The following is a 12,480-nucleotide window of genomic DNA, read 5'->3' on the forward strand; positions in this document are numbered from 1 at the left end:
ACTTGCAGAATGGCATTCTCTCACTTGGGCGGGATCTTACAAGCTTCGGGCAGGCAAAGCAGGGTGGTAAAATTCCGGCAAGAGTCTTTGAATATTTCTAAGGCAGAGCTAGATAGATTCCTGATTAGCAAGAGAGTGAAATATTATTGGAAGTTGGCAGGAATGTTGGGTTGAGGTTACAATCAGATCAGCCATGATTTTATTGATTGGTGGGGCAAACTCGTGGAGCCGAGTGGCCTGATTCTGCTCCTAATTTATATTTTCAAATGTGTGTGTGTGTTTGTGTGCAAAGAAATTTAAAGGGACTATTATTGAAACAATTGGGATATGCACAATAACTAAATTATTGCTTCCCAACCTCCTTTTGGATATTCCTTTGTTGCTCTAAGTCAGAAGGCATTCTACTGACTTCCACATTATAGACAATGCACAAGCAGGCATGCCAACTGGAAAAATACCCTCAGTGACGGACACTTTCCTGCATATCAATTCATACAGCTCCAAAATCATACACTGTCTAAATATATAATTGTATTAGCCTGGTGCTTCTCCTTGCTGCAAGTTTAGGATTTGGGAAGTCTTAAAACTAACTTTGTGTTCTTCCTGTGGGTCAACTCTATGGCCAGAGATTGAGAAATGGCTGCTTATGCATTCATATGTGAGGCTTCTTGCGAAGTTCCTTGTTTGGTGGTGGTGTGTTGACTCAGGGACTCCATGTTGCTGTGGCAATGTGCACTATTACATGCATGTTGTTTTTTGGAGCTATAGATAGTGATAGTAGAGACTCCACCATTCATGGTGCCCTTGTTTAACATCTGCTTAACTCTGGCTTCTGCAAGATCTCCCTGTGCCAGGACCTTTATGGCCACATGCACAAGCATTACCTGTGTTCAGGGGATTTATGCAGATCTGTTAAGAGCTGCCATATCCATAACGGTACTGCAAATGCAGATAAATAGACTCCGTTACTTCACAATCTGTAGCACACAATCTGCCATAATCCCCAGTCATGTATAGAAACTCAACCTCACCACAAGTACAATTCTTTTGAAAGCAGCATCCACGAAGAGTGGAAGACAAGGGAATGGACTATTAGAATCATTGAGGTTAATAGTGCCGGAAAATTAACAGCACTCACTGTAGAATGTTAACCTGACCTACTGAACAGGTGGCTAGACCATTTAGCTGAAGTCGTCATTAGACCTGACTGCAAATATTATTGATGGCCTGAGCAAGGAAGCCACTGGCCTGAATTCTCCCATCCTGCCTGCCACTGGAATTCTAGCGGGCAAATCATGTAAATGTCCATTGAAGCCGGACAGGAATCTCCGGTTTTCAGGCAAGCACAACCAGAGAATTCCGCCCACTGTGTTTTTCACACCAAGAAGAAACAGTGAGAAGAGGAGCCAAGACCAGGTAAGTGACCCAGTGTATAAAAGGTTTTCAACCTATGTGTTCTTATATCTCTTCCTCCAAGTTAACTAATTCACCAACTGTTTTCCTCCCATTTATTTTCTTAAAAACCTTCAGAATTCTTATCATCTCTCTCTCTTTTGCTCCCCTACTCTTATCAATTCTAATGCAAAGTTCCCTGGTTTCTCTGGTATCTCTCTATAACTGAAATATCTCATCATTTCAGATGAAATATCTGAAGTAAAATGTCAAAACGACACACAATACCTGGTTTAGATAAAGTCATATAAAGCACGGAAACAGTCCCTTCAGCCCAACCTGTCTATGCCGATCAGGTTTCCGACACTAAATTAGGCTCACTTTGTTTGGCCCATATCCCTCTATACCTTTCCTGTCCATGTCCTTGTTCAAATTACTTTTAAATGTTGTAATTGTATCAGCCTCTACCACTTTCTGTGGCAGCTCATTCCATATACACACCACCCTCTGTGTGAAAAAGTTACCCCTCAAGTCCCTTTTAAATCTTTTCCCCCCTCGCTGTAAACCTATGCCCTCTAGTTTTGGACCTAATCAATGAGGTTTGGAATTATCTCTTTGTTTCAGTAGGTTATCCCCCCATTTATAAAATCTGTACTTGTATTCTTTAAATTGAACTTATAAATTTGTCTTCCTAATTTTAAAGATTTGAGTATCCAGCTCTTAAATCTATCTTCTCCCTATTCTTTTTGAGATTTTACAAGTCAGCCCATATTTTGGGACTCACTTCCAGGCTCATTAACATTTTGGAAAGAGGAAAACTGTGTTGTGTCTCCTTTTAAAATGTTACACTCTTTCAAACACATGCAGCAGCATCTTAATTCCCATTAACTGATGAAAAACTTTCTTAACTATGATGAGACCCTGCCTATTTATTGGTAGATGGATATAAACCATGATCAGCAATTTTTCTAATTGAAATTTCGTCCAGTTGAAAACACTAGTTTGTTCTGCTGATGGTATAGAGTGAAGTGGTGCAAAATTACATGGCATTGTGTACACTTGCTGTAATGGGTGGCACGGTAGCACAGTAGTTAGCACTGTTGCCTCACAGAGTCAGGGACCCAGGATCAATTCTGGCCTTGGGTCACTGACTGTGTGGAGTTTGTATGTTCTCCCTGTGTTTGCATGGGTTTCCTCCGGGTGCTCTGATTTTCTCCCACAGTCACAAAGATGTACGTGTGAGGGAGATTGACCATGCTAAATTAACCTTAGTGCCAGGGGAGTAACAGGGTAAATATGTGGGGTTGTGGGAATAGGGCCTGGGTGGGATTGTGGTAGGTGCTGACTCGATGGGCTAAATAGCCTTCTTCTGCACTGTAGGGATTCTATTCAAGAATGTGTGTATTAATGGAACAGAGCGTGAGGTGTTGGATGTATTGATTGTACTGTACACTGGGTTTGGGAATGGTATAGTCTATCTAGGATTGTGCCTAATGTATAAAATGGCTCCTCGGTGTTTAAATAATGCAGTTGGTGTGAGGTGACACACTTTGATTGTAATGTCTCTGTGTAAAATGTCATAAAAAGGGGCAATTATTCATTGCATGGTGTGCTCTCATATTCACCACACATTTGCCTTTTATTGTGGATTTGTCTTGGGACTACTTGGTTTCCCAATCGAGAAGGGAGCCTACTAGAGACAATAGACATTCATACAAAATACCTTTATTTATTTCACTATTTACAAGGCTGTAGTGCTAAAGGACATAGCTACAGCTTCTTTTTAAGGTGCTTCGCACTCTTCTCTCATTGAGTCATCATTATGATATACATACAAACTCTGTAGCTACTATTTGAGCTTACGTTCCAACAACCAAAACACCCTCTCCCAGGCCTTCATTCCTGTATTGTGTGCACATCCACCTCCAATTTGCTGAAAGCTTCAGTTCATAGCAGGCTAACTGATGAAAATTATTTTTTTGATGGGCTCATTCAGAGGACACCTTGATTGCAACAGTGATTTTTTAAAAATTATTCATCCATGGGATGTGGGTGTCTCTGGCTATGCCTAATTGCCTCTGAACTGAGTGGCTTGCCAGGTCATTTAAGAGTCAACCACATTGCAGTAGATCTGGTGTGACACATAGGCCTGACTGGATAAGCATGATAAATTTCTTTCTAAAAGACATAAGTGAACCAGATGAGTTTCCAACCACGGTCGACAATGGTTTCATGGTTTCTTTTAATTCCAGATATTTATTGAATACATAATGGGCATTACCCTGGGTCTCTGGATTACCAGTCCAACTACAATACCACCTTGGCATTGCCTTCTCATTGATTGCTGTCATTAAAATTAAATGTAAGTATACTACAGTTGTGTAGATATAGATAATTAGTCTGTGATGTTTGTGCAAGTGGTTCAGCTTGTCCATGGTTGAGCATTTTTTATTCATTCATGGCATGTGTGCATTGCTGTTGTTGTTAGTATTTATTACCCATTCATTATTGCCCTTGAGGACTTAATCATAAGAAATTGGAGTAGGCCACTCAGATCAAATCTGCTCCACCATTCGATAAGGTCATGGCTATCTGATTCTGCCCTTGACTCCATTTTCCTGCCTGTCCCCCATGACCTTAAGTCCTTTAGTGATTAAAAATATCTCAGCTTTGAATATATTCATTAAGTCAACCTAGGCACCAAGTCAGGACATGTGCTAGCCGCTCTGAGGCCTGGTCTGAACAGCCCTCCGCTTCAAGGCTCACTTGGGATCGTCTTCCAATGTAGCTATTGTTAGGAGGCCCGTAGAATCCATATAGTGCAGAAGGAGGCCATTCGGCTTAATGAGCTTGAATCGACAACAATCCCTCCCAGGCCGTATCCCCGTAACCCCACATATTTACCCTGCTAATCCCCGACAATAAGGGACAATTTAGTATGGCCAATCAACCTAACTCACTCATCTTTGGAGCGTGGGAGAAAACCAGAGCACCCAAAGAAAACCCACGCAGGAACTGAGAGAATATGCAAACTCCACAGAGTCACCCGAGGCCAGAATTGAATCTGGGTCCCTGGCATTGTGAGGCAGCAGTGCTAACCACTATGCCATGTGCCACCTATAAATCACTCCCACCAGCGACTTCTTTCTTTTGCTATTTATTATCTTTACTCAAACTGATTCTACATCTTGATGGTCAGAACCAAGATTATTTTTCACTCAGACAATAAGATATAGGAGCAGAATTAGGCTATTAGGCATATCGAATCTTCTCTGCCATTTGGTCATGATGGATCTATTTCTCAACACCATTCTCTAACCTTTTCTCCGTGACCTTTGATCGCCTTACCAGTCAAGAACTTATCTATCTCTGTCTTGAATACATGCAATGACCCTGGCCTCCACGGCTTTCTGCAGCAATAAATTCCATAGATTCGCTGCCTTTTGGCTTAATCTCAGTTCATAGGATTGTCCCTTTACTCTGAGCTGCATCCTTGGATTCTCGTCTCTCCTACTAATGGAAACATCTTCTCCATGTCCACTTTACCCAGGCCTTTCAGTGTCCTGTAAGTTTCAATGAGATCCCATCTATCCTTCTACACTCCATCGAGTATGGACCCAGAGTCCTCAAACACTCCTCGTACGTCAAGCCTTTCATTCCCAGGATCATTCTCGTGAACTTCCTCTGGACCCTCTCCAGGGTGATCCTTAGATACACTGGCCAAAATTGCACACAATATTCCAAATGTGGCCTTAGAAAGCCTCAGCAGTACGTCCCTGTTTTTGTATTCTATTGTACTGATCTCATCTTTTATTAACAGAGACACCCATGTCCTTTTCCTTTCTTCCTGTCCTTTCAAAATGTCAAATATTCTGGAATATTCCATTCCCATTTATGGTCACTTAGCAACCATTTCTCAGTAGGGGCTTTCACACCACGCTCCTTTCTTTCTATTGGTGCTGTCAATTTATCCGCCTTGTTATGAATGCTCTGAATATTCAGACGTAGAGCCTTTAAATCTGTCTTTTTCCCTACTCTGACCTTATTTGCTGGTGCATTCGTACACTTTGTCCTTTTTTGTTGTGCTTTTGTTAACGTTGCCCACTTTGCTATTCTATAGCCTTGTCCATTCTCTTTAACTTTCCAAATCTCCCCCATGTGATTTCTCCCCACTTTTCAGTTTAAAACCTTCCCTACAGTGCTTGTTGTGTGGTTCACCAGTTCACTGGTCTCAGTCGTGTTCAGGTGAAGCCGATCCGAGGCTCCATCCTTCTCCAAGTACTGGTGCCAGTGCCCCATGAATCAAAACCCATATCCTTCTTTGTGCAGCACATTCAACTCTCCGATCTTACTTACCAATTTGCTTGTGGTTGTTACTAAGATTAGTACCTTTTGTGGTTCTGTTTATTGATTTAATACCCACTTGCTCTCACTCCCTTAGCAGAACTTGCTTCTTAGTCCTTACCCAGGACATAATCTCGGTAATTTTCAACATTTTCAGTTAGATGCTAGTATCTCAACTTGGCTAGGGATACAACTAGTTCTGAGGCATGGTTACAGCACTGTAAACTGGGATTTTGTCGGGGTGCATAGTGTACTCAGCCATTCCTTGATATTACTTGGAATGAACTGAATTGGCAGAAGACTGGCATTTGTGATGGTGGGGACGGCAGGAGCTCGCTGAGATGGATAATTTACTCAGCACTTCTGGCTGAGTATCATTTGATTTGATTTATTATTCTCACATGTATTAACATACAATGAAATGTATTGTTTCTTGCGTGCTATACAGACAAAATATACCATTCATGAAGAAGGAAACGAGAATTTGCAGAATGTAGTGTTACAGTCATAGCTAGGGTGTAGAGAAAAATCAACTTAATGCAAGGTAAGTCCATTCAAAAATCTGACAAGAGCAGGGAAGAAGCTGTTCTTGAGGCGGTTGGCATGTGATCTCAGACTTTTGTATCTTTTTCCTGACAGAAGAAGGTGGAAGAGAGAATGTCCGGGGTGTGTGTGGTCCTTAATTATGCTGCCTGCTTTGCCAAGGCAGCGGGAAGTGTAAACAGAGTCAATGGATCGGAGGGCAGTTTGCGTGATAGATTAGGCTACATTCATGTGGTCTTGGGCAGAGCAGGAGTCATACCAAGTTGTGATACAACCAGAAAGCTTTCTGTGGAAGTTGGTGACAGTCAGGCTGACATTCCAAATTTCCTTCGTCTTCTGAGGAAATAGAGACGTTGGTGGGCTTTCTTAGCTATAGGGTCAGCATTGGCGGACCAGGAGATGTTGTTGGTGGTCTGGACTTGAAGATCTCGACCCTTTCTTCTTGTTCCCTGTTGATGTAAACAGGGGCAGGTTCTCCTTTATGCTTCCTGAAGTCGATGACAATCTCCTTCGTTTTCTTGACATTGAGGGAGAGATTATTGTTGCCACACCAGTTCACCAGATTCTCTATCTCATTCCTGTACTCTGTTCGTCATTGTTTGAGATCCGTCCCACTACGGTGGTGTCGTCAGCAAACTTGAAAATTGAGTTGGAGGGGAATTTGGCCACACAGTCGTAGGCGTAATCACGGATACAATCATTTCAACCTTCTCTTTGTACGCACGTGCTGGGCTCCTTCATTGACGGTGGGAATATTCAAGGAGTCTCTTCCTGTTCATTGTTTAATTGTCCACCACCATTCATGACTGGATGTGGGGGGCTGGCAGAACTTTGTAAGCCATTGATTATGAGATGGTTTAACTCTTTGTTCTTTTCTGTCATGCTTTGGTTTTCATTGCCCAATTTGCTACTCTTGTCTTGTCCATTCCCTTTAACTTCCAAATTTCCCTTCATGTGAACTTTCCCCACTTTTCAGTTTAAAACTCTTCCCTACAGTCCTTGTTGTGTGGTTCACCAGTTCACTGCAGTATGCTGTGTATCTTATACTATTTTTGACTGGTAGTGTGCTGTGCATGGCTGATGCATTGATCGTGATTTATATTGAAGTGTTTAGATATTTTTCGGCTGTGTGGGATTAGTTATATTGGTTATAATTCATAGTCCATGTGCACGGATGGTGCAAACTATAAGGTAGATACTGAATGTGTTTGGATGGTGTTATGCTTTGAGCAACTTAATGTATTGACTGAAATTTATGAGACCTAGCAAAACTGAATTCAGTAAGATTTAGATTGGAGTTGTGCACAGCACAAAGGAAGATGGTTGTAGTTGTTGGAGGTCAATCATTGTAGCCCAGGACACTAGTGCAGTTCTTCAGGGTAATGTTTGAGGCCCAAACACCTTCAGCTGCTTCATCAATGACCTTTCCTCAAACATGAACTCAGCAGTGAGGATATTTGTTGATGATTGCCTGTTAAGTAGCATTTGTGATTCCACAAATACTAAAGTTGTTTGTGCCCACATGCAACAAAAGGTGCACAACATTCTGGCAGGCAATGACATATCCAACAACAGAGAAAATTATAACCATTCTCACTTGAATGTTCAATGGCATTACCATTATTGAAAGCCTGATAATCAGCATCCAGGGGGTCAACTTTGACCAGAAACTGAACTGGACCAGCCATGTAAATAAAAGCAAAATGCTGAGGATGCTGGAAACTGAAACAAAAACAGAAAGTGTTGGAAAATCTCAGCAGGTCTGACAGCCTCTGTGGAGTGAGAATGGAGCCAACGTTTTGGGTCAGGAACACCCTTTGTCAGAGCCATGTAAATACTGCAGCTGCAAGAGCAGGTTGGGGACTGTGATTTCTTTGACAAGGAACTTGCCTCCTGACTCCCCAAAATCTGTTCACCAGGCACAAGTGAGGACTGTGAATGAATACTCTCCATTTGCCTGGATGAATCCAACTTCAACATTCAAGAAGCTTGGCACAATCTAGAACAAAACAACCTGCTCAGTATTCCATGCAGCATCTTAACCATTCACTCCCTGTGCCACCAACGCACAGTGACTACATCAACTACAGGACACACTGCAGCAATTTGCTAAGCCTTCTTTGACAGCACTTTCCAAATCTGAGACCTCAACCACCTCGACGGCAAGGCAGAACATGCATGGGAATGAAAGTCCAAAAGACGTGCTGGTTAGGTGCATTGGCCATGCTAAATTCTTCCTCGGTGTACTTGAACAGGCACCGGAGTGTGGCAACTATGGGATTTTCACAGTAACTTCATTGCATTGTTAATGTAAGCCTACTTGTAACACTAATAAATGAACTTTAACACCGCCACACGCAAGTTCTCTTCCAATGTCACAGACCAACCAGACTTGGAACTTTACCCAGCATTCCTTCACTGTCACTACGGCAAAATCTGGGAACTCTTGTCACTGTGGATTTACCTATACTGCATGGATTACAGTGGTTCAAGAGGGCAGCATACCACTATCTTCTCAAGGGCAACTAGTGGTGGGCAATAAATGTTGGTCTGGCCAGTGATAACTACATCCCATGAAGAAATATATAAATGTATGGAACATGCATGATGGTGCATGGGCTGTTGGATAATTTGTATTGTTTATAATTTAGTAATCAATATATTTGAATATCGGCTTGTATGGAATGGGGTGAATTGACTATAATTGACAATGAATGTTGTGAGGGTGGGTGTAGACTTTTGAATGGATTTATCTCACATTAAGTTGATTTTTCTTGATACCCTAGCTATGACAGTAACATTACATCTGCACTCTCTCCACTTTGCTTCGCTATGTACGGTATGCTTTGTCTGTATAGCGCAAAAATACTACTTTTCACTAATACATGTGACAATAAATCAAGTAAAAATCAAATTGAAACATTTACCTGGCCCTGTGCACAGGGAAGGTTTGCACCTTGTGTAGACAGAATGTTTGGAGAGGGGGAGAGTGGCACAGGGAAGGTTTGGAGGTGGAGAGAGGCAACGGAAGGTGTGGGCCCTGGTACAGGGAAGGTGTGGGCCAGGTTTGGACCATGTGTTGGGAAGGTTTGGAGAGGGTAAGTGCAGACCCTGTATGTGGAGGGGAAGAGGAGAGCTGCAAACCCTGTATGTGGAGGAAGAGAGGGAGATGGGAGGTGCAAACCCTGTGTGTTGAGGGGAAGGGGGAAAGGGAGATGCAGACCCTGCATGTGGAGAGAGAGGGGAAGGGCAGACCCTGTGGAAGGGGTGTGTGTGTGTATGCGGAGAGGGAGAGGGGAGGTGCAGATCTTGCGTGTGAGGGGGGGAGAGGGGAAGGGTAGAATCTGTGTGTGGAGGGGGAGAAGGGAGGTGCACATCCTGTGGAAGGTGAGGGTGGAAGGTGAGGGGGGAGGGTGAGGGGGGAGGGTGAGGGGGGAGGGTGAGGGGGGAGGGGGAGAGGGGAGGTGCATACCCTATGTGTGCAGGGGGGGAGGTGCAGACCCTGTGGAAGGTGAGGGTGGAGGGGGAAAAGGGAGGTGTAGACTCTGTGTGTGGAGGGGGAGAGGGCAGGTGCAGACCCTGTGTGTGGAGGGGGAGAGGGGAGGTGCAGACCCTGTGTGTGGAGGGGGAGAGGGGAGCTGCAGACCCTGTGGGAGGTGAGTGTGGAGGTGCAGACCCTATGGGAGGTGAGTGTGGAGGTGCAGACCCTGTGGGGGGGAGTGAGTGTGGAGGTGCAGCCCCTGTGGAAGGGGAGTGAGTGTGGGGGGTGAGTGTGGAGGTGCAGCCCCTGTGGGGGGGGAGTGAGTGTGGAGGTGCAGCCTCTGTGGGAGGGGAGTGAGTGTGGGGGGAGTGAGTGTGGAGGTGCAGCCCCTGTGGAAGGGGAGTGAGTGTGGGGGGAGTGAGTGTGGAGGTGCAGCCCCTGTGGGAGGTGAGTGAGTGTGGAGGTGCAGCCCCTGTGGAAGGGGAGTGAGTGTGGAGGTGCAGCCCCTGTGGAAGGGGAGTGAGTGTGGAGGTGCAGCCCCTGTGGGGGGGAGTGAGTGTGGAGGTGCAGCCCCTGTGGAAGGGGAGTGAGTGTGGGGGGGAGTGAGTGTGGAGGTGCAGCCCCTGTGGAAGGGGAGTGAGTGTGGAGGTGCAGCCCCTGTGGGGGGGGAGTGAGTGTGGAGGTGCAGCCCCTGTGGAAGGGGAGTGAGTGTGGAGGTGCAGCCCCTGTGGAAGGGGAGTGAGTGTGGGGGGGAGTGAGTGTGGAGGTGCAGCCCCTGTGGAAGGGGAGTGAGTGTGGGGGGAGTGAGTGTGGAGGTGCAGCCCCTGTGGAAGGGGAGTGAGTGTGGGGGGGAGTGAGTGTGGAGGTGCAGCCCCTGTGGCAGGGGAGTGAGTGTGGAGGTGCAGCCCCTGTGGGAGGGGAGTGAGTGTGGGGGGGAGTGAGTGTGGAGGTGCAGACCCTGTGGGAGGTGAGTGAGTGTGGGGGGAGGCTGCAGTGCGCTGGGCGGTGTGTAGGTGGCGCAGTCACTGCCTGCTGGCAGTGCGGGAGCTGCGGGCTGCAGTGAGGAGCGGGGGGGTGTAGATGGCGCAGGGCGGTGAGCCGGAGGCTGCAGCTCGGATTGCGGGCACTCCCGGCTGAGTGCACGGGAAGATGGCGGCGGAGGATCGGGAGAGGGACCAGGCCCGCAGTGATAACGCCAAACACAAGCGCAAGGAGCAGCTGAAGCGCTGGCTGGGCTCCGACACTGACCGGGAGTCCGATCGGCCCCGCACACAACATCTGCGGGTCAAGTTCGCCGAGGGAGCCGTGTTCCTGGCGGCCTGTTCCAGCGGTGACCGAGATGAGGTGGAGAAGATGCTGCTGAAAGGAGCCGACATCAACTACACCAATGTGGATGGACTGACCGCCCTGCACCAGGTAAACCCCCAGAGACCGGGGGCACAGAGAGCACTGACAGGCACACTGTCCAGAGAGAGTGACCCACTGACCAGGGACCCACTGTCCAGAGAGAGTGACCCACTGACCAGGGACCCACTGTCCAGAGAGAGTGACCCACTGTCCAGAGAGAGTGACCCACTGTCCAGAGAGAGTGACCCACTGACCAGTGACCCACTGTCCAGAGAGAGTGACCCACTGACCAGGGACCCACTGTCCAGAGAGAGTGACCCACTGTCCAGAGAGAGTGACCCACTGTCCAGAGAGAGTGACCCACTGACCAGGGACCCGCTGTCCAGAGAGAGTGACCCATTGACCAGGGACCCGCTGTCCAGAGAGAGTGACCCATTGACCAGGGACCCGCTGTCCAGAGAGAGTGACCCACTGACCAGGGACCCGCTGTCCAGAGAGAGTGACCCACTGACCAGGGACCCGCTGTCCAGAGAGAGTGACCCACTGTCCAGAGAGAGTGACCCACTGACCAGGGACCCACTGTCCAGAGAGAGTGACCCACTGTCCAGAGAGAGTGACCCACTGACCAGGGACCCACTGTCCAGAGAGAGTGACCCGCTGTCCAGAGAGAGTGACCCACTGTCCAGAGAGAGGGACCCGCTGTCCAGAGAGAGTGACCCATTGACCAGGGACCCGCTGTCCAGAGAGAGTGACCCACTGACCAGGGACCCGCTGTCCAGAGAGAGTGACCCACTGACCAGGGACCCGCTGTCCAGAGAGAGTGACCCACTGACCAGGGACCCGCTGTCCAGAGAGAGTGACCCACTGTCCAGAGAGAGTGACCCACTGACCAGGGACCCACTGTCCAGAGAGAGTGACCCACTGTCCAGAGAGAGTGACCCACTGACCAGGGACCCACTGTCCAGAGAGAGTGACCCGCTGTCCAGAGAGAGTGACCCACTGTCCAGAGAGAGTGACCCACTGACCAGGGACCCGCTGTCCAGAGAGAGTGACCCGCTGTCCAGAGAGAGTGACCCACTGTCCAGAGAGAGTGACCCACTGACCAGGGACCCGCTGTCCAGAGAGAGTGACCCACTGTCCAGAGAGAGTGACCCACTGACCAGGGACCCACTGTCCAGAGAGAGTGACCCGCTGTCCAGAGAGAGTGACCCACTGTCCAGAGAGAGTGACCCACTGACCAGGGACCCGCTGTCCAGAGAGAGTGACCCACTGTCCAGAGAGAGTGACCCACTGAACAGGGACCCGCTGTCCAGAGAGAGTGACCCGCTGTCCAGAGAGAGTGACCCACTGACCAGGGACCCACTGTCCAGAGA

General features: G+C 47.4%; 1 protein-coding gene across 9 annotated transcripts in view; it reads left to right on the forward strand.

The window, feature by feature from the left end:
• The first annotated feature begins 10,827 nt into the window (after positions 1-10,827).
• LOC145343915 (protein phosphatase 1 regulatory subunit 12A-like) overlaps positions 10,828-12,480 on the forward strand; it is a 186,615-nt gene continuing 184,962 nt past the window's right edge. For all 9 annotated transcript variants that reach the window (XR_013886820.1, XM_080190438.1, XM_080190440.1 and 6 more), the window contains exon 1: positions 10,828-11,176. Coding sequence is in view for 8 of the 9 variants with exons in the window: in XM_080190438.1 (XP_080046564.1) it covers positions 10,910-11,176 (267 nt within the window). In the remaining variant the exon portion in view is untranslated. The remainder of the gene's footprint in view (positions 11,177-12,480) is intronic.

This window comes from Carcharhinus amblyrhynchos, chromosome 6 (genome assembly GCF_965287045.1).
Source record: "Carcharhinus amblyrhynchos chromosome 6, sCarAmb.v2.hapA, whole genome shotgun sequence".
Taxonomy (NCBI): Eukaryota; Metazoa; Chordata; class Chondrichthyes; order Carcharhiniformes; family Carcharhinidae; genus Carcharhinus; species Carcharhinus amblyrhynchos.